At 43.1% G+C, this 20,668-nt stretch overlaps 4 protein-coding genes across 7 annotated transcripts; 2 read left to right on the top strand and 2 right to left on the bottom strand.

The window, feature by feature from the left end:
• Positions 1-398: 398 nt before the first annotated feature.
• On the bottom strand, positions 399-5,117 carry slc22a15 (solute carrier family 22 member 15). Of its 4 annotated transcripts, none has more exons than XR_010876671.1 (13): positions 4,989-5,117; positions 4,488-4,628; positions 4,141-4,273; positions 3,877-4,041; positions 3,430-3,559; positions 2,977-3,204; positions 2,750-2,890; positions 2,550-2,635; positions 2,349-2,457; positions 2,175-2,247; positions 1,933-2,091; positions 1,603-1,849; positions 399-1,567 (listed from the first exon to the last, which is right to left on the bottom strand). XR_010876671.1 is itself a non-coding variant. In XM_067236508.1 (12 exons), exons 1-12 carry the CDS (start codon positions 5,070-5,072, stop codon positions 1,808-1,810), a joined length of 1,491 nt encoding a protein of 496 aa, XP_067092609.1. In that variant the 5' UTR covers positions 5,073-5,117; the 3' UTR covers positions 399-1,807. The 4 variants fall into 4 exon arrangements, 1 of the variants encoding a protein (XP_067092609.1); XR_010876670.1 differs by having other exon boundaries at positions 399-1,541; XR_010876672.1 differs by having other exon boundaries at positions 399-1,541; positions 1,629-1,849.
• A 1,036-nt stretch (positions 5,118-6,153) lies between these two features.
• Positions 6,154-8,853, top strand: znf365 (zinc finger protein 365). The gene is made up of 4 exons (XM_067236786.1): positions 6,154-6,987; positions 7,234-7,405; positions 7,525-7,571; positions 7,901-8,853. Exons 1-4 carry the CDS (start codon positions 6,197-6,199, stop codon positions 8,085-8,087), a joined length of 1,197 nt encoding a protein of 398 aa, XP_067092887.1. The 5' UTR covers positions 6,154-6,196; the 3' UTR covers positions 8,088-8,853.
• Positions 8,854-12,438: 3,585 nt separating this feature from the next.
• Positions 12,439-14,163, top strand: adob (2-aminoethanethiol (cysteamine) dioxygenase b). Its single transcript, XM_067236991.1, has one exon. It carries the CDS (start codon positions 12,719-12,721, stop codon positions 13,478-13,480), a length of 762 nt encoding a protein of 253 aa, XP_067093092.1. The 5' UTR covers positions 12,439-12,718; the 3' UTR covers positions 13,481-14,163.
• Positions 14,164-14,203: 40 nt separating this feature from the next.
• LOC136943609 (early growth response protein 2b-like) lies at positions 14,204-16,408 on the bottom strand. The gene is made up of 2 exons (XM_067236990.1): positions 16,201-16,408; positions 14,204-15,875 (listed from the first exon to the last, which is right to left on the bottom strand). The coding sequence occupies exons 1-2, from the start codon at positions 16,406-16,408 to the stop codon at positions 14,896-14,898; spliced, it is 1,188 nt and encodes a 395-aa protein (XP_067093091.1). The 3' UTR covers positions 14,204-14,895.
• Between the last annotated feature and the right edge of the window lie 4,260 nt (positions 16,409-20,668).

The following is a 20,668-nucleotide window of genomic DNA, read 5'->3' as shown; positions in this document are numbered from 1 at the left end:
CCAGCTGACAACTGCCTCTGTGTGTGTAGTAGTATTCTAGATTTCCCCATGTTGAAAAGCTTCCCTTTAGGCCTGTATTTATGCAATCTTTGCCTTCAACCATCAGACATGCCTCTCAAAAATAATGACTGAGCCCAGCCCTGGTGCATTGTGACATGTTGTTTGGGCCAAACCTACTGTAGTGCCAGAGTTCATTCATCTATAGATGATATCTGCTGCATCAGGAGCTTGCCTAACTAGTCTACTGTCTGCCTACCTACAGATCAACACGGAGACGATACTGCAGTGAACTGCTTTGACCCCACATAAAGAGGTCAATAGGTACAAGTTCATAAAGATAATTAAATGCATAAACATCATACTGATTTAATTGCTTTTAATCGTTTTGCTGGGTTTCCTCAAAAGCTCAAAAAGTTATTGATCTTATATAAATCCTCACCTCACAAAACACTTTCATCAAACGTGTTTTTATGGGTCTTATTTGAAGAACACAGGTTCAGTTGATAATTTGTTTATTTACCTCTTCCTTGGGGATTTTCTGCCCAGACAGGCTCTCACAGTGAAGGAACATAAACCAAAACAATGATTACAGTTCAACTCTTCAACCCGCCTCAGCCTACTCGTTGAACTGGGTGCATGAGCCAATTGTGCCATGAGGCATAATTATAAGTGATGAGGGGAAAAAACTCAATGTGGTTCCTCCAGTGTCTTTGATAAGACAGCTCCTGGGAGTCAAGGTTGAGCTGGGCCTCTTTGTCTGCGTCAATGCTGACACAATCACCTCACGGGGGAAAAGGCCAAGCACAGGGTTGGTTCAGTACCACAAAAGTTCAGTTCAGGTCTTCAGAGACCAGGCAGTGAGTACTACCACAGCGCCCTCTGGTGTCAACATATACCACTCGACAACCAAATATCAATCTTCTACACCTGCAAATCTAAACCCAAGAGCAATGAAGATCCTATCCAGAGCATAAAGACAGCATGTGTCTTTAGCTGGATTAGGGGTGTAAAATGATAATAGATCCATCCTTTTCTGTCAGTACTTTAAATTCCTGCATTTTGGTGACTAAAAGTACTATTTACGAGAAGGTAGAATATATAAGTTATATAATACAGTACGTTATATGTGTATATACACAAAGAATGTTGATAATCCCAAGAATGATAAACTTTTGATTGCACGTGTGATACTTTAAGGTCAACTAAATGGAAATTTGACATTTTACATCTCAAAATTGGCACATTTGTTAAACAACATGAAATTATGTGATAAATAACTTTTTACAGAAGGCACTTCACATGTAAATCGCTGTACAACAACACACACAAATATTCAGTCCACATACAAAACCACAATATACTGTAAACACGTTTCCCTGCAAGTAGGCTTACCAGCTATCATACGGTATAGCTAGGTCCTAATTGTGCTACCAACTACTAGGTTGGCATGGTGTATTGGTTCCCTTGGTTACCGTGGTGTATTGGTCCCCTTGGTTGGCATGGTGTATTGGTCCCCTTGGTTGGCATGGTGTATTGGTCCCCTTGGTTGGCATGATGTATTGGTTCCCTTGGTCACTGTGGTGTATTGGTCCCCTTGGTTACCCTGGTGTATTGGTCCCCTTGGTTACCCTGGTGTATTGGTCCCCTTGGTTACCCTGGTGTATTGGTCCCCTTGGTTACCGTGGTGTATTGGTCCTGAAGTCTTTGGCTCGTACCACAGAGAGAAGGCTTTTGGTTTACTGTCCTACTTGGTCATCAGATCTGCTGTGCTATTGAATGATTTTGCCACAGACTCAACCCGATTGGTTCACTTGTCCACCTTCTTGTCGGACTCCTCAAACAAGCGTCCCTGCAGAACAGAGGGAAACCCAGAGGTGAGTCAGGGCCGGCGATGGGTACGGTTGCCTTCCAGACGGAGGGGGGGGTATTTACCTGCATCTCTAGGATGCGTTGGTAGACGGGGCTGCTCAGCTCATCAAGGGTCTCAGCTCCAGGCTTGTTGAGGGTTTCTGGCAGCAGCAGACTCAGACCGCCAGCAGAGATCCCACTCAGACAGAACACAATGAAGGGCATGGAGCTGTGGACCGCTCTCTAAAACACACACACACACAATAAATATCAACAATCTGTAAAAACAAACATACACACACACACATACACAAACACACACATACCATAGAAGGAACAAAAGGTGCCAGGATCCCTCCCACTCTGCAGGACATGGAGCACACTCCCAGACCAGCGTTCCTGGGAATCAAAAAGATTTGAGATACACAGACAAACACCCTCGTCTCCAAAATACACACCCTCAACGCGCCTGCACAAACATGCTTCGAAGACACACTCACCTGATAACCGTGGGGTACAGCTCAGAGGTAAACACATACACAATGTTGAAGGCTGCACTGACCATCAGTTTCCCCAGCAAGGCTAGAGAGGTAGGATTGAGCAGCAATCCTACAGATAAAAGAAAAATGTTGATACAACATAGTGGAATACTTGAACGCAGAGGGCTTGGACCTATAGATAGATATCAGATGCGTGCTTACCTGTATCCTCTGGTATAAATGTGGTACACAGACAAGCAACGCCAGCCAGAACTAAGGCGGCGGCCATGGTTTTCCGTCGTCCTGCCCTAAAAACACACAAAAATGAGATGGTTCAGCTGTGATGACAATGTACCAAGCTCTGGTGTACCATGTTGGGAACACACAGGTCATGTATGATGTTCCAGACGTTAGACCCTTACCATGGCTTGTTGATGAAGTACATACACATAGGATATGCAGGCAGCTCCACCAGCCCATACATGGCCACAGTGAAGTAGCGATTACCTGAGCCACCACTGGCGTTTAGGGTCAGCCCGTAGTACACCAGACTACACGCATACCTGAAACGTAAGACAGAAGGACTGTTAAACAACCAATAAAAGAAGAAATATGGAACCAGAATTATTTTGTGGTAAGTGGTACTTACCAGACATACATGAGTACCAAAGTCCTCCTGCAAAGGATTGGATGGGTGACTAGGTTCAATACGCTGGGGGCTGAATTGTTGTTGCTATCCATTTTGGCAGCGCCAGGGCAGCGGCGAAGGTAAACCTTGGCGGTGCTTCCATTCCTAATTGCTATGAAACGCAGAACCTCCTCCGCCCGCTCAGTTTTACCTTGCGAGTACAGCCAGCGAGGAGACTCAGGAAGGTTCCTGTCATGACCGGGGACACCACAATACAAAAATAAACATACCCAAAGAAGGGAATGAATCATCCTGTTTGCAAAGCAACAGGGTATATATCGGCTAAATGTGCCCCATGATAAGCAGTAATCAGGCTGTGGGGTAAGCAGGCCACATCCACATGAATCAGAAATATAGATTCAGAAAAATATATAATTGATAATTAGATTCCTGAGGGTCCCTACAGTGACTTACACACACAGGAGGAAGAACAAGACTCCAGGAGCATTGGCCACTGTTGCTAAGGTACGCCATGGTCTGACATAGTAGCCCAGTAATCCAAACAGGGCGATACCCACCGCAAATGTCATGTTACTCAGGGTCCCTAGAACACAAAAAATCCACTGGTAAACATTAAACAACAACCAAAGAAAACTGGAAACAACACTTGCCAGTATTACTACAGTATGCTGGTAGACAGTATGCTGGTAGACAGTTTCATTAACGAACATTCATAACCTTATGCATCATAACTGTCAATCATACCAGAATCAAGACCAAAGAGGTTTGATACACTTTTCCTCCAATTATCAAACATGCTGGCACACCATCTCACCAATCTGTTCAATTGTGAGCATACAAATTATGATTGTACTTTTTGGAGCATACATCTGCATGTGAATCTTTCTATCATATAGCTACCTGTCATAGCCCAGTACGACTTGCCCACATACTCCTGGGTGAGGACAAAGCAGACCAGCGCCATGCCCCCGTTCATCAGGCCCACCAGCAGACGGGACAAGGCGAACATCTCATAGCTGGGAGCAAAAGCTGAGCCAAAGCCAAAGAGCACTTCGAAAAACAGACCTAAGACAAAGAAGAACAAAGATGAGTACAGGACCCACAAGTGGATCACATAACAGCAGCATTGGTTTAGTGCAGAGGATAAAAAGCTCTAGGACTCACCCGTTAGAAAAACAGGTTTCCTCCCGATCCGATCTGAGATGGGCCCGAACAGGACATTTCCAATCAGAACCCCAGCAAAGAACAATGAACCCGCCAGGCTCACCTTGTAGGCCTGCTGCTTGATGAGGAACCACTGCAAAGACCAGATTGTGGAAAGATTGTGATGATGTGGGTCTGTGTAGGGTCAATGTAGACTGTAGTGTGTGGTCTGCAGAACCATTTTTGAATACTCTAAAAACGTCCTCCCCTCAAAGAATTTGTCTAGATAGGTGAAAATATTCACTTATCTACACCAATCCATACAAGGTTAGGGAGGAGCAACGCATTTACTAAGTATAGTCCCTCACTTCAGTGACAATCGAGTCGACGTCCTCTGTAAACTTGACGGACTGGATGACCTCCGGCTGACTGACGGCTCCTTCTTCAAAGTGGTACTCTGGCACAGCTCCGATTAAAACTATTAGCATGGACTGGCATGCCATGTAAACCTGGAAATACACACATCTGGTGAGGTAGAATGCTGAGCCTAATAAGAATAAGTTAACATAGGCTACATCAGGTGGCAAAGAACTCAAGCGTGTCATTTTATTTACGTTACTGTTTAACCCTACATGTTAACCAGTCTTTGTAGACCACTCAAAGCAACAAGTTACAGGCACAGGGTGACACATTGATGACATATTTGCCTAATCTTTCAACATTACATCTTATCTATGCACAAGCTGCATGAATCCTCCGGCTTGGTAGACCACATTCAAATCAGCTATACTCGATAGCTAGCTTTGCCAGCTCGAATCGCTATCTGATGCCCTTAGTAAAAATGTAATATTGTTTAATTAACCACAAACCTGTAGCAATACAAGAACTGCCACCGTCTGCTTCTGATACGATCCGAATTCGCCTACAACTCCATATGCCTCCTCTAAATCCATTCCAAGAAGAAACAGCAAAACATCACACCAAACTTCCACTGGAAAGCTTCAGTCGTAGGCAATACGCTGTAAGGACGTGGACAAGGAATGCGTGGTTTGTTATACTGGGTAAACCGGTTTCTCATTTGAACCAATGAAATACTTCGAAAATGATACATCCGCCCCTACTGGGAACCGGAGAAACTAAACCGATGTTACAATGTGTGACATGTTAAAGCAATACATTTGATTGGCTGCAATGACTACGTCTGAGAATATTGGGTGCGCTTGATTTGTTTGCGCCATCTCTCGAACAGTTAATCAGTGACATCCAACTCCTGTACCTTTAATCGTTTCGTTGTTTGAAGTATTATACCTACCATACCATGAGTGTTATTTCTTTCGATGTGTTACATTTTGGCAACATAACAATTATCAAGGCTTACTTGTAATCTACGGTGCAGCTATCTCACTTTCTCGAGACCAGTCGTTGACCAGTTCGACTATTCTTATCCACCACCACCATCCACCTGTCTGACAGATTATCCAGAACCCCACACCCTCGCCGTCTGCTCAACAGAAGCTTTCTAGCGAAAAGGTCAGTAGAGAACTCGTTGTGTGTAGACAATAAAGAAAGCACTGGTAGCTAGCTAGCAAGTTTGACAACTGCATGTCGCACAGCTCTTGCCAGCTAGGGAGGCCATGGAATTTTAATTAGAATAGGGGGGAGGCACCGCCACCAGTTTGATTGGATACTGCGACGCTAGCTTTGTAGGGCTAACCTGATAGCTAACTGGCTATTCGTGAAGATATGGACAAGCTTGGTAGGTAGCCTCTGAAAATATGTTACTATAATATGTTTAAGCCAGGGTTGGCTAGCGAGTCATGCATCTCTTACAGTGTAATTTCCCCCCGGGATCAATAAAGTATTAGTCTATTAATTGAGGACTATTCTACTCTACTCTGTACTTCAATATTTAAGGCACAATGTACACAATCATGGTTTATTTTATTGAAGAGGTCTACAGCTAACTTTTTTAGTATCAATGAGGCTACCTGGGTTCTTGCAGCCTGCTTTGTTGTCAGTAAATAATGTCTGTGTTTCATGTGAGAGATGTAAAGAGTGTCTGTGTTTCAGGTGAGAGATGCAGCAAAACCTATGTTCCAGAGGGACATTGTCCTCCTTCTTCCCGGACAACAGGCAGGCCTGTGGGGGAGCCTCGGTGACCCCAGTGCTCCCGTTCAGGTGCCCACGGTGTGGAGAGCAGGAGAGGTTTCGAAGCCTGGCCTCCCTCCGAGCTCATCTGGAGTACAGCCACTCTTACCATTCCCCTCAAGAACTGAGTCTCCCCCTCCCCGCACGCAGGGGTCATCCTCTCTCCCACAAGGCCTTGCATGTGCGCTCCCTGAGTGACACCAGAGACGCTAGTGTCACAGGTTCTGAGAGGCGCCGCACGCAGAGTGTTGGCACGCAGGCGGATGAAGAAGCCCAAGCTGAGGATGAGGATCAAGAGGAGCACACAAGCAGGACCTCGGAACTTCCATTCATCAAGTCAAGATCCACTAGTCCAGATCACTATGTCCACTTCCCCACACCTCCCCTTGCTACAGACCCAATCTGCCAGCCACAGGGCATGACCCCAGGGCAGAGCTTCTGTGGTGGGGAGGTGTCGGTGCGCCGGAGGCTGGTCAGTGTGTTGCGGGCTGCAGATAGCTCCATGCAGAGGAGGCTGACCCGGGTTAGCACCGAGCTAGCCCAGACGGACACAGAGCTGCTGTGTGAGCGCGCCCACTCCCAGCACCTGGCCCAGGAGAGGCAGGAAGTGTTGGCACGGGAACAGGCGCTGAGCAGACAGGTGGATGTGGCTGTCATGGTGATAGCCACCCTCAGAGAACAGCTCAACGCGTCCGAGGACGAGCTGGAGAAGAGGGAGCAGTGAGTGGGATTGATGGGAAATCATGCATGTGCTGGATATTACAATGGCTAGTTGGATAGACCAGACAAAGACTAATGTAAAACTTAACAGCCCCTGAATCAACATACTTCAGTGTTTAAAGCAGTCAGGAAAACCACCCTAATTAATGTTTTATCAATAGAATTTGTGGTAAAGTTAGTACTAATATAGAGGGTTTTAATCAAATGTCTGTTCATCCATGTGTTGTGGTTGTGTTATTCCTGCAGAGAGGTTCTCACCATCCAGAGGTTCCTGGAGGCTGCAGCACAGCAGGAGCAGTGTGGAAAGGTCCGGATCCAGCACTTCATTGAGAACCTGCTGCAGCGCATCGCTCTGGCTGAGAGACTACTGGAGTACTACCAGAGCTCCACCAGCACCTCACATAGCAACCACTACATGGTAACAGCACAACATCTTATATCTGTCTAGCAGAGTGGATTGATATACAGGGTGATTTCAGGAATATTAGATTGAGTCTCAGGAAACACAGATGTTCTGATTGGTTTTCCTCTTTCCAGGAGCACCAGACAGGTGAAAACAGAGCTCATAGAATCAGCAAAAGCAGGCAAGTTGTTGACTTGACAATTCAATCATTCTTTAGTTTCCCTGACAACCCGCATATCTAGTCATGAAAGTCTGTATTGAAACTTCTTTCTGTTACGTTGTGTTTGAGTGTGATCAAGCAGAAAGGTTAGGACATGATGTATGTTAATTATTCATAAGGAGGCCGTGTTGCCAGTCCGATTTGTGTCACATTCATTCATTAGTAATGATTCACCAAGTAAAAGGATTTACTCTCTCGTTACATAATTGTTTATTTGATTACTTCTTGGCTATTGCTTTGTTGCTGGTCTAAATCAACTGTATGAAACCCACTTCTGGTTCTGGTTCCAGGCCAGGAGGAGGTCAGCTGTCATCTTCATGTCCCCAGGACAGCAGAATAAACTCCACCCAGCTGGGACGCTCCTTTCCTCAACCTTCAAGAGAAAGACTGGCCCAGTCTTCAGGCCACTGCAGGCTTGGCAACAGCAGAGACCAGTTCTGGAGGCCGCACCGCAGACCAGCAGGCTATGAGGCCTAGACACCCAGGCCAAAACGGGTCATAACCCACGCAGACCTGGGCCAAATAAACATGAGGTGCCAAATACATTCGCGGTACATTTGGTTTCCTCATAAACTTTCATTTTACTTGACAATATAAATCAAGTTTTTTAAATGCATTAATGTGTACTTGCTGAAGGTTCAGAACCGAGGAATGTACAGTTCTAGTTGCCTGACCTCGCCCATGCCTGTCTGAGGATGAGGAGTGTATGAATTATAATCAACACTATAGTGGTCTCTTCTGGGTCAAATAAGCTATATTCAATGCACTCGTAAACTTATTACACTGAATTGTAGATCCCACTTCCGCTGTGGTGATAGCCTCTGTTATTTAGAGCAAAGTGTTTTGGTTCGATGGCATGTTTTTTTTCCACTGGGTAAAAATGCAGACTTTGATTCCCAGGTATGTCATCTAAAGTTAAGCATTTTACACAGTATGCTTCATCTGGCTGGTCAAAGAGGTGGCTACCAAACAAACAAGCTCTTTTATTCTGGCGTGACAGGCTCTCATATGAAAACAGGTCTCTATTTCCCTTGTTCCCTAATATGGAAGAGTGAACGATATTCCTTTCATGATAAAAATATGAATGTAGAGACTTGGAAGTAATGCAACTTTATTTCACTGCAACGTATCATCTGTGTTTACAAGTTAAGAATGTATTCAAAAGGAGAATCAATGTTCATATGTATTATCTTTGGTGTTTGTCGTAACTGTTTTGTTGGTATCTGGTTGTTGATATTTTGTACAGAGCTATTTTACTTGTATGTCTCTTGGTGAAAGTGTATTTCTGTGGGAATAACGTAACCGATAGTAGCAACTACTGTAGTTGATCATTTTTGGGTAGTGGGATCTTTTCACCCTTCAACAACATACTTTCTATTTTTAATTTTTTTAAGTTACAATCTCACCAAAGATGGTGTCACTGAATCTATCTTTTGTATTTATGCTCCTTTTCGAGTGCAAGTCGTCATGTGACAGTCGTGTTTCCAATGGATAGTTTAAAAATAACTTTAATTGGAGGATGCATGTTGGTGCATAGCTATTGTATACTGAAAATGCATGCTCCTTAAGTAGCATTGTGAAATTATGTATGAAGTTATGTATTCTATTAGGTGTACTTTTGTAGCAGGAGAACCAGATGAATTTTGTTGGTAACGGAAAGTTGCACTAATGGACAAAGAGCACTTTGGACCTGATGGTCCTAGTCAGGAGTGTGAATTGGACAATCTGAAAGGAAGTGTATTTGGACTAACCAGAGAAGTATTAAGAACTACAAGCAAAGGCTACCTTTATTGCTGTATGTTATTAGAGATACAGTTCATGTACTAATGTTATTGCTGCCAAGTTTCGTGTCCTTGATTCCTGTATGTCTATATATAGGTTTATTTGCAAGAATAATCACTAGTTTTGTGCCTTCACTTAAACTGTAGTCTGTATAACACTGTGCTAAATGCAATACTGTGAACAACTAAACTACTTTTGTTCAAACGTGTTGGTCTGTGTGGAATCATGATGATTTAAGTTCATACTTATCCCATCTGTCATCTTTGTTGAGTACAGAAATAAATAATTTATTTAAAATACTTTTGGGCTCTCTTACAAGAGAGCTTCTTGTGGTGTTGTGGTACTGTATCTATGTAGCCTGCTATGTTCATAAATGGCCACCAGGTGGCTGTAGTACTGTATGTTCAAACAAGTTCTACAGAAATTGTTCACCTGCCACTTTGTCTTCTGTCATCTATACTTCCATAAATTTGACTTGACCAAAGTGTATGCTCTCGTAAATAATAATGTACAAAGTGCTCTACCAAACGTACAAAGCTTTACCAAGTGTTTGACACAACTTTGCACCATCATTGTGATGCCAACATTATCATCACAGCATTATATTGTGCAACAAGACATTGAGTCATTTTTCATAACCATCCACTGACGTCAAAGATATGATTGAATGTTAATTGTTGATACCCTATCAATTCAGACTGTTATGAGGGGTTTTCTTGTCTTGCTTCTTTGAACTGCAATTGACAAGACCAAACCCAAGATGTCTACGAACAATCCCCTTCCCTTTCTCCCAGTTCCCATGGAAAGGTTAGCAAGTTCAGTGTTCTAAGTATGAATGAGAGGTTTGTCAGTGTGTGAAACAGCTAGAAACTGCCATTGTACATCCAGGAAGGAGGTTCAGAGGCTACAGTGTGAGATTGGAGATCTGTTGTAGAGGACTGATGATAGCAGTTTGGGTCTGAATGAATGAGATGTGAACGATCCTTCCAGAACTCTACCCCATTTTCATGACCCTGCATCCCAATTCTCCTTTCCCTCCCTATGTCCTGAAGGATACACTCAACTAGGATTTACTGAACTGTTAGGAGAGTCAAAACCATTGGGTATTCTTAAGGTATTTTTTGTCAACAACATGGAAAAGGAAGTGTCCATATTCATCAGTGTTTAGTAATCCTGTGAGTGTCATGTGTTTGGAAAGGGGGATGTGTTGCCGGTTACTCACCAAACACCAGTGATGCTATTCTCCTTATTTATAGACGTGAGAAGACAGAATCGTGTCTTCTTTTGCTTCTGACAAACGAACACACACGTCGCACCAACGCAGTGGCTTGTTGCCTCTCGCTTTCTAATAATACCCTGCAGGATGACACAACATATTGGTCAACACTCTTGGGCTGCAAATACAATGGGCCTTAGTGAACACTGTGTGAGAGCAGGAAGATGTATGTTGACACATTATGGTAATTACAGGGATAACAGCACAAGTGTCAAGTGTTGTGGAACGCTTATGTAAATGCTCTGTGGAGGAAGTCAGTGAAATTGGACCAGAACCTAGTTTGAGACCAATAACGAAAGATTTTTTGCAGCACAACAACATGAATGTGTTTGTTAATAGTCATTTGAAGGAATGTTTGAGGAAGACCTTGCCAGAGATAATTAACTTCTTAAGGGGATACGACACACATTTGTAACAGGGTCTTCATCCTCTCTGGGCATCTGGTCCCAAAACAGGGACCTTCTGTCAGACAGTCCTTATTTTTCTCTATGAGCTGGATCTTTTATTTTTGTTGGAGGTTGTGTAAAGTGTGTTTAGCATGTTTCCGAAACTGAGGGATTGCTAGGCATGACAAATATGATATTCTGGCACGCTGGTATATTTACAAAAGTTTTTATCCTAACTGTTCATCGATAGGAACCTGTCACTTGGGGTTAGACGATCAAAAAGCCCATGGAACAAATTAAAATATCTCACCGATCACCATGCTAATGTTACAGCTGTGCTCTGTTTTGCTATGAACTGTACTCAGCACTAGGGATCCTTGGGGAACCACTAACATGGATAGTCGTGTTTCCTGTCTATGCCCTGTGGAGTGGGCAGAGAGCCCAGACAGCAACTATGAACTGAAAGATGCAGCAGCTGAAAAACGAATCTCCCGCCCCAGATTTATCTTATTTAGAACAGTGACTTCAATCTGTTCAGTGTCATTGTAATATCTAGGTGTTTACTTTATTGGAGGGGGTCAGGGGGTGCTACGAGGGGGCAGGGTTGCGATGGAGGACGGAACTACGTGTTATTCTAATACACAAACAACTGATTATAGTACTCTTGCTGCTCTCTAGGAATTCCAAAGAAACTGATAAACATGCTGGTGGCTGGGTTTTATGGAAATACAAGGCCTGGGATAAACAACCTCTTGCAGTGACTAATCTTGTTTGTTTGTTTGTTTAGTTTGGATGGGATGGGATAAACACCACAATGAAACTAAGGAGAAAACAGGGGGTCTTCTCAGTCTGTCAGTGTACTGTCATTATGATTTTACTCTCACATCATGGGACCACCTATTTGAACATATTTCAAATTATGTATGTGAAATAGGCTACTTGGATGGTTGGTCTGTGAATACATTCATCAGAAGAGGAAATCGGAATAAAAATACGTTTTTTTTGTCAACTCTGACACGTTTCATTGCTATTCTGAGATCATTTCATAGTTAATGCGCCAGTGTAGCTCAGACGCCACATTAGGTGACCAAAAGGTCAACAACCTGATTTCGCTTAGAGAGCGGGGGCGTAAGATGCTGAATCTTGGTTAATGTAGTAGGATTGCAATGCAAAGTTGTTATTTATTTGAATAAAACGTCAATATCCAGTCATACTGTGGCTAAATTTTACTTTCAAATATATACAACGTAAATGTTGACAGTAGTATTAGTATCTGAAAATTTTCGATTTAAATACATTATTTGCACATCATAATCAAACCACATTTCCCATGTTGCTATGGGGTACGTGGTGCGTCAGCTATGTTTTCTTTGCGGACGTGTGTGACAGAAAGCTTCAAATGGGGTGTTGAAGTTGAGAGATCTATAGTTGTTACATCTAACCTGATTTCTTGATATTCAGTCTTTATGGTGGTTATCGTACCATTTTATATGATATAGGTTAAAGACCAAACATTTTCAATCGGTTAAAGAGGAAGTGCAGAAAGGTTAGCTGGTTAGCTAGCGTTTGCTGACCGCGAGCCCAGAAGTCAGCGTGATTGTATGAGTCACGTTTGCCAACCTTCGTGCTTGTAGCATTGGACTGCTGGAATTACACGATCCGTTATGATGCCCAGAGACAACATGACCTGCCTCGTCAAGAAAATTGCCCGACAGGCGCTTGTTACGTTTAGAAATCCGTTTGCTGTGGGGGAGGCGAATAAAGCTTTCCTGGAAAACCAAACTAAACTGAAGACTCTCATGACTGAAGTTAGAGCTGAGGATCTGAAACTCGTTGCGAGAAAAGTTGACAGCTCCCTGATATCTCCACCACATAGCCCACCGGTCACATACATGCACATATGTGAAACGGACACCTTTAGCATGGGAGTGTTTCTACTAAAGAGCGGCGCTTCCATACCGCTACATGACCACCCGGGGATGCATGGCATGTTGAAAGTTATGTACGGCAAGGTCAGGATCACCTGCTTCGATAGGGTGGACAAACCTCCAACAGCGACCAGCAGCAGTGACACGCCTTTCAGCCCACCGTTCCAGAAAGGGGCACTGAGGCTTTCCGTGCTGAGGTCGACAGGAGAGTACACTGAGGAAAGCGAACCGTGTATGTTGAGTCCTGACAGGGATAACCTTCACCAAATCGACGCCGTGGATGGACCAACTGCTTTCCTCGACATCCTGGCACCCCCATATGACCCAGACGATGAGAGGGACTGTCATTACTACAAAGTTCTTGACCCAGTGGTGGACACCGAGGCCAAAAAGACAGAATCACAAAACCAGAAAGAAGTGTGGCTGATGGAGATATCCCAGCCTGCAGACTTCTGGTGTGGAGGGGAACCCTATCCAGGACCTGAGGTCTCCATCTGAAGATTAGGTTGCAAGGCCAGGATGATTAGACTAGTTAACAGATTTGTGATCAGTTGATTTTCAGGACTCTGTCACATAGTTTTTGTAAGTTCTAATGAGTCCTCTCAATGATGGTAATAGTGGGCTGTCACCCTGGTGTGGGCAACGGAGTGGGAGGTGTCTATGAAAAAGCACTTAGTTGGGCCTTTGCTCACAATTGTCTAATACCCATTTTGATGTGGAAGGGACTGTGAATCAGTCACTGTGTAATGAAAGCAGTGAAGCAGTACAGAAGTGTGGTCTGGTTTGCTTATAAAGTATGTGTAATCTGTAGTTAATGAATGATAAATCATGCAGGCCATGGCCATTGAGGCAATAGGGTGGGTTTCTAGGATCTTATGTTATCTAACATGAAGGCATTTGGCACAGTTCATTGTGATACGCGGTCTCAAAAATCTTATATTAAAAGTTACACAATGCTTTAATTGTTATTTTTCCGTAAACTAGACAGGTGTTGCTATTTCAATGTTGGCTGTTTTAAGACAGTGTTTTAACAATAAACAAAACATTTAGCCAAACGTTTTTATGGCATAAGCTCAGCGGACCAGTCCATTTAAAGCTTAATGCATTTACATAGCGTGTATGGAAATAACATCTGTAGTTCAGAACATCATATGGTCAAATAAACAAAGGATTCAGAATCATTTAATTGTTGTTTTATGTTACCAAATTATTTTACATTGAAGTGGCTGTCATGTGAATAATATTTCTCAGGATATTTGCATCCAATAATAATATTGTAAAGCACTAATCAATTAATGTGAAATTAATGTGGTCCTTGGTAAGGCTACAAAAGTCAAGAGCAGCAATGAATCAGCCACAATCAGTCACAATCATCTCTCCACACCAAGACATCAAGGCCCAAGCTTTGTAGCTCCTGAGAGCCCTGCGAGGATCCCTAAGCAGGGAGCTGGCTCTTACATTTTTAGGCTTTAGGACCCTCGCTCTATGGAGATCTGTCAAAAAGACTAACCGGGCATCCTGACAGGGAGGGAATCCCTAAACCCTCTATGGCCCACAGTTTGATTTGAACCCTGAGCAAATACAAATCACCAAATGCCTGGTATGCTGAGCACTGAGATATAATAATAATAAAAAACATTTTAGCAGTTGGTATTCAGTAATTAGTTACTAAGTAAATCCCAAATCAGCAATATCTCTCTGGGTTGCTCCCATAGTTGGGTTGCTGCCCCAGCAAGGACATGGTGGTTGAGAGAGTCCTCACCTGAAGGAATGTCTTAAGGAATGTACTTCAGTGCAAATTAGCCTATGAATATAGTTTTTTTCACATCCGTGATGTTAACACATTCCATTGACAGTCCTCTATTTCGTTGATTGATTCTGAAGAGACATTGACTGTCAATATCGCGTCGATTTTATGACGACTTTTTGTCTTTCTGTCTCAAGTGGATTTTAGTGTGCCTTCTTCTCTCATCACTCCTGGCAAACTTTCTTCCACAGTGATCGCACGTGAAGGGTTTTTCCCCTGTGTGCGTGCGGATGTGAGTAGTGAGATGATCGCTCCGGCTGAAGCTGCGCATGCAGATTCGGCACTGGAACGGTTTGTGTCCAGTGTGGATGCGAAGATGCCTGCTGAGTTCATCCGACCGGGAGAACCTCCGGTCGCAGCTGTCTGCTGGACAGGGGTATGGTCGCTCGTGGACGGGCGTCTTGCTAGGTCGGTTGGGGTACTTCCTCGGTCTCAGTATTGGTCTCAGTGGTAGATTTTGAGCAAAAGCAGCTATGGGGCCCTCCGTTGCTGGTCCAGCAAGGGTAAAATTCCTGATTGTGTTGAGAGGTGTAAGGGGGGGTGGAACTCGGAGAGTGTCTAGTGAGTATGGTAGTGATTTCCTTTCAGGGAAAGCCTGGATGTCCCGCTGACAGCCCTGTTGGTAGAATCCACCATAGTCTGGCATAATGGAGAGTAACGCACCGTCAACTGTCGACTTAGGCGCTGCATAGGATGGGGGTTGATAAGCCATGGTGCAGGTGGAGGTTGCCATGAAAGCTGATTGGTCCTGGTACATCTCCCCGCTACAGGAGTAAGATGGTGGAGGCGCGTACATGTGACTGATATCAGGCTGGACGTGCGCCATGGTGCCTCTCAAAGTGGTGTCGGCGTAAATGTTGGCTGCTGTTGGCGAGGCCGGGGACGCAGACCCAGTGGATGGAGCTGTGGTACTAATATCCGCACTGACAACGTCAATGACGTCCCCCGGATTCCAGTGTACCCCTGAACTTCTTGAATCGACGGAGAAACTGCCAGTAAACGATACAGCTTGAGTGCGTAAAGCCGCCGCCTGCGTAAAGTTGTCGTAAGACAGTTCTTCTGTGTCTTCTTCAAACAAACTGTTAACTGTGAGAAAAAAACACAATGCGTTAATGGTCTATACTAAATTGATCAAATTATGGATAAGGTAGGCTATTCAACGCATGATTTGAATATTTGTGCATAGGCCTACTGTTGATCAAGTCGACTTGTGAACGCCGTTCATTAAACTTAATAAAATGACAGGCTATATCAGATACAAAACGAAATAATTACAATATTAACCCAATAATCTGAGCTATGTGTGTTTTGAAAAGTTTATGATGCGTTTACTGATTAATGGTTCCCATACCCTCCCAGCCTGTTGCGCTAAAGCGCTATATAGTTTAAATCTTCGCTATGTCTTTCTTACCCCCTTCATTTCCATTAATCTGGTTGTCACATTCCTCTTTGAACCCAGATCCCGGTTCTGGCAATTGTTCGGATATACCCTCTCTCACTGGGTAGATACCCTTGGGAATATCGTCAAAAAATACACCGATTGATGGAGAAACTTTGTCAACGATTTTTGTTGTCATCTTGAAGCCGATGAGCGTCCGTATTGATAGTCCTTTTGTCATCAAATTGTTATGAAATGTAAATACTACTGTACGCTTGGTAACATCCTCCCCATGAGTCGTGCTATCTCAATTTCGACATTCAATTCTCTGTTTTAAGAACATAAAGGGAGTCTCTCCATACACGTCATTGACCATACAAGGACTTGGTGATTAAAGGGAACTGCTATTGCATTTGGATTGGACCTTGTGACTTATAACGGCATGCAAGCACAGTACAGTACTTTAAATTAAATAGATGAAAAAGCACAGCATACAATTTACTTAGTCTTTTTAAAGTTGTTGTTTTCTCCATTTGCGTCATGGCAATTATTTAAGTTCAATATCGACAAATTGACAAGCGCAGACCTATAGGATTTGCTTATCATTCGGAATTCCGGTCACACCTCACCAAAAATGGATTTATCCGGTGAATTGAACACGTCCTCTCACTACGTATTTGGAACATATCCAGGAAAATGCTCATGCCAAAATGCCCCCGCACTGAACAGATTTGGCCGATTTATATTTGCCCAGCCTGGGTTTTCAATATGTTTGCCTTTTAGACATGTGTTCTTTATGGACTATTGCTTCCTTTTGCAAGGTGTTCTTATGAACAGATTTTGGTTGTAGACCCGGGTGTTTAACTTTGGTTCAATCAGTGAACAGCTCCAGTTTCATGTGAGCTAGTGAACGAAAAAGTTAATGAATTGGTGAGTTAGTGAAGAAGTGAATAGGCATATAAAGTGTGTTTGTGTATGAGAGAGAGAGAGAAAGAGAGAAAGAGAGAGAGTTTGTGTGTGTGTGTGTACATTTGTGAAAGAGTGATTGGGCTCATTATCTGCAGTTGTCAGATCTCAACATCAGTAGATAGGGATGAGACAGATGTGAACATCTTTAAACACAGTCATATGAACTGCTAAGCAGCTAATGAGACCGGAAACAGACAATTCATTATCTATTTTGTCACTGGGGACAAACATTCCTTCTGATATGCATATAGGATGAGAGCATCTTGGCAGTGTATTGATGTTTGATAGGTTAAAAGCCATGCCACAGACCACTGTAATGCTGCAACCTAAAATCTGCTACTATGTTTGGATACAAAACTTATCTCAGGTTCTTTAAGGAACAATTCTCATATCTCCAACTGTATTCTTTCAACTTCCCTCTCTTTTAGCAGGAGAAATCAGAAATCAGAAATCAGAAATCCCTCTCTTTCTTTTCAAAGTCCCTCCTTTCAACGCCCACACTTACAAAAATGTTGATGTATTGTGTAGACCAGTGAGTGCCACCTCCCCCAGGGCAGATGGGGGTTAGTCCAGGTCGAGCGTCAGTTGGTGAGGCATCCCAGTGGGGCTCCGTAGGGATGGATGCCCTTCTTGCACCCTTCGCCCACGCACCGCCACACCAGCCCGGTCGCAGAGGGAGGGGCGGTTTTGTTCAGTGTACGCCCAGTGTCACCCAGAGGTACCCAGGGGTCTGTAGACCCCACCACGCCGATTAATCATGTGTCATGTGGGTTTTTTGTTAATATGGATCTTTGTCTCTGTCTGGGCGACAGGCATGGTATAAGTAAGCTTTGTTGTGGTTCTGTTTATCTGAAGTAGTTCTTTTTCTTAGTAATTTATAACCATATGGAACTGTTTTATATCTATGTCCTTTGTACAATCTAAAGTCTGCCAAAAAAATCAGCTGACCATTAGAATTGAGATCATGTCTGTGTCCTGTCAGTGCACAATACGTTTATGAACGATTGAAAGAATGGCATTTTTTATACTTTTTGCTTACCTAACTGTTACCTTCGATAATACACCTATTTTACAACTGAACTGAAATTAAAAGGAGAACTGAACTTCTTGAGTATATTGTGACTAAGTAGTTCATTATTTATAATGGAATTATAGTATAGATCATTGTATTTTTGACCATAAACAGAACACAGTGTGCTAAATAATGTTCAGCCTTAATGTTTTGAGAGGAAGAGTTCTTACAGAATAACAATGTCTCCCAATATTTTGAGTCAGCAAAAAGGTTACATATATACATCCTTTATAACCGTTTCCACATGCAAAACTAATATCCTCAAAGACGTCACTGAATGCATAGGTTGAAACAGTTTGCTCTACACATTGTAACATTTACACCAGTGACTGTGACTCAGAATTTGGCATGAAGGAAACTGTCTTCAACATCAATAAAAAAAGATTCTGATATGCTTACCTGTAATATAACTGGAAAAATCCCGAAGTCCAGGCTGTGTTTAGCAGACAGAGGTATGGAAATGGTACTTTGAGCGTGGCCGTACTCAAAAGTCTGACCGGCCAACTAGACTTGTACTCCTGGTGTGGGTTATAACAATGCTTTCAATCTCTCTCTGAGCAGCCCAAAAAAGAAGAGAGAAACAATAGGATTGTTCCCACTTCACTTTGCTTCCACCCTCGCAGTTAAAATTGTTATGATAATGAAGTGGATTTGTCAGCGCCAGCAGATTGTAACAGAGAGCGAGTCTTTGATCGGAGGAACCGGAGGTGTTGGGGTCACCCAGGGCCCATGCCTGGGGCGGGGCATCCATGACAGCTGTTCTGCTCTGTTAGATTGAGGTGTGAAGATATATGTTGTTATATTTTCTAGATGAGAAATGATTGTTAGACTTCGAAAAGCATTTCATTGCACTTATTGCATTTCTATGCAATACATTTTTTATGTTGTTTCATGTACATGAGGTGAGGCCAGAAAATCTTTCTTCAATGTCTTAGTTTCTTCTTCTTTTCCCTCCTGAGTCAGTACTGAGGGAAGGAGATCCATTCTCTTACATTGGTTTGAGACAAAACAAGGAGAAAGGGTGTCAGGAATCAAGAACTTTCTGTTGAGATTTAACCCAGGCATATATTTAATCCTTAAGTGTGTCTCTATGTGTGTGTGTGTGTGTGTGTTTGTGTGTGTGTGTGTGTGTGTATGAATGTTTGTGTGGGCTCTAACACAGGGGAACATCCCCCCTCCCTCCAGAGTGCGTGGGAGGAAGTTTCCCAGGAGATGGATGACTCTGTTCTGCAAACCTGATGGCTAGCAGTCATGTCATAAATCTGAGATAGACAAGCATAATTGGTTTGTTATTTAATTTTGTTGCTTTTGTTTGGTTTCTAATCGTAATCATGTGTAGTTTCCATGTAATCTAACCTTTTTCAGATGACGAGAGAGAGGAAGGCCTCTTTGGATTACAGTATTGGGATGCACTTGTTATTTTGTTAAGATCCACAATATGTGGATGATATGAATATTAGTGTGGTATTTTACAGGCATGGTTTGCTTCTTCTCACTATGTGTATTAAGTACAGAGCAGTTGATGTTTTGAAACTGATTACAAAAAACATGAAATCAGTGATTATAAAATGCAGAGGTAAAATCTATCATCCAGGGCAACCATAATTGTACCAGTAACTCAAGGAAATATAAAAAACCGAGTATGTGTTTACTAAGCTCCACCTCTGCTTGTCTGGTCACATTGATCACTCGAGGGGTAAATTACTACTGCGAGACAACATTGCCTGCGGCCTGTCATGACAGAGAAGAAGAAACCTTAATTCATCATTCGATGTGACACACACACAGGCAGCAGACACACACATCCACCAATTTCATTTTTGATCTACATTTCTCCTCTGCTGTTGTCCTTCTTCCGAGCAGTGAGCAAGGCAACGTGGGGCCCATTCACCAGAAGTGCCTGCTGAAAACGTGCTCACCCTGTCGTTATGTTGTGATTATTTCAGGTGGAACCCCTTGTGAGCATGGGGAGAATGTCATCTTCACACAGAAACCTAAGCACCAAACAGTTCCCCAAGCAGGAATCAAACCCATGGCCTTCTTGCCAACACTCTTTCTATATGCTATTGTTTTCCTAGGAACTACAGCTCTTTACTCTGATTCATAATCTGTAGAAGCTCTATATACAACATGATCAATAGAGGAACAGGGGATGTATTGACTAGGTTCGATCTCTACGAGATGAACACATTGCTCAATACAGTGAAAATAATAGGATGACGGACAAGGAGTAATCAAAGAGAACATGACTGAGTCCTATAAGCGTTTATTATGTTGCCATCTAGAGGATAAATACTTAAAATGTACATGCTCCCGTGGTGCTTTGCGATTCGGTTTATACAAAGCTGCGGCCAATGAAATTCCTGAGAATCTCTTCCGGTTTTCACCCATTGGCTGTTCTTCTCGATGGGCGAAATTTGAAGTTGAGTTTGAAGTTGTTTCGTGTATAACAGAGCGCCA

Source organism: Osmerus mordax, chromosome 5 (genome assembly GCF_038355195.1).
Source record: "Osmerus mordax isolate fOsmMor3 chromosome 5, fOsmMor3.pri, whole genome shotgun sequence".
In the NCBI taxonomy this organism is placed as follows: Eukaryota; Metazoa; Chordata; class Actinopteri; order Osmeriformes; family Osmeridae; genus Osmerus; species Osmerus mordax.
Note: the sequence above shows the minus strand (reverse complement) of the source record. Positions and strands in the feature narration are given on the sequence as shown.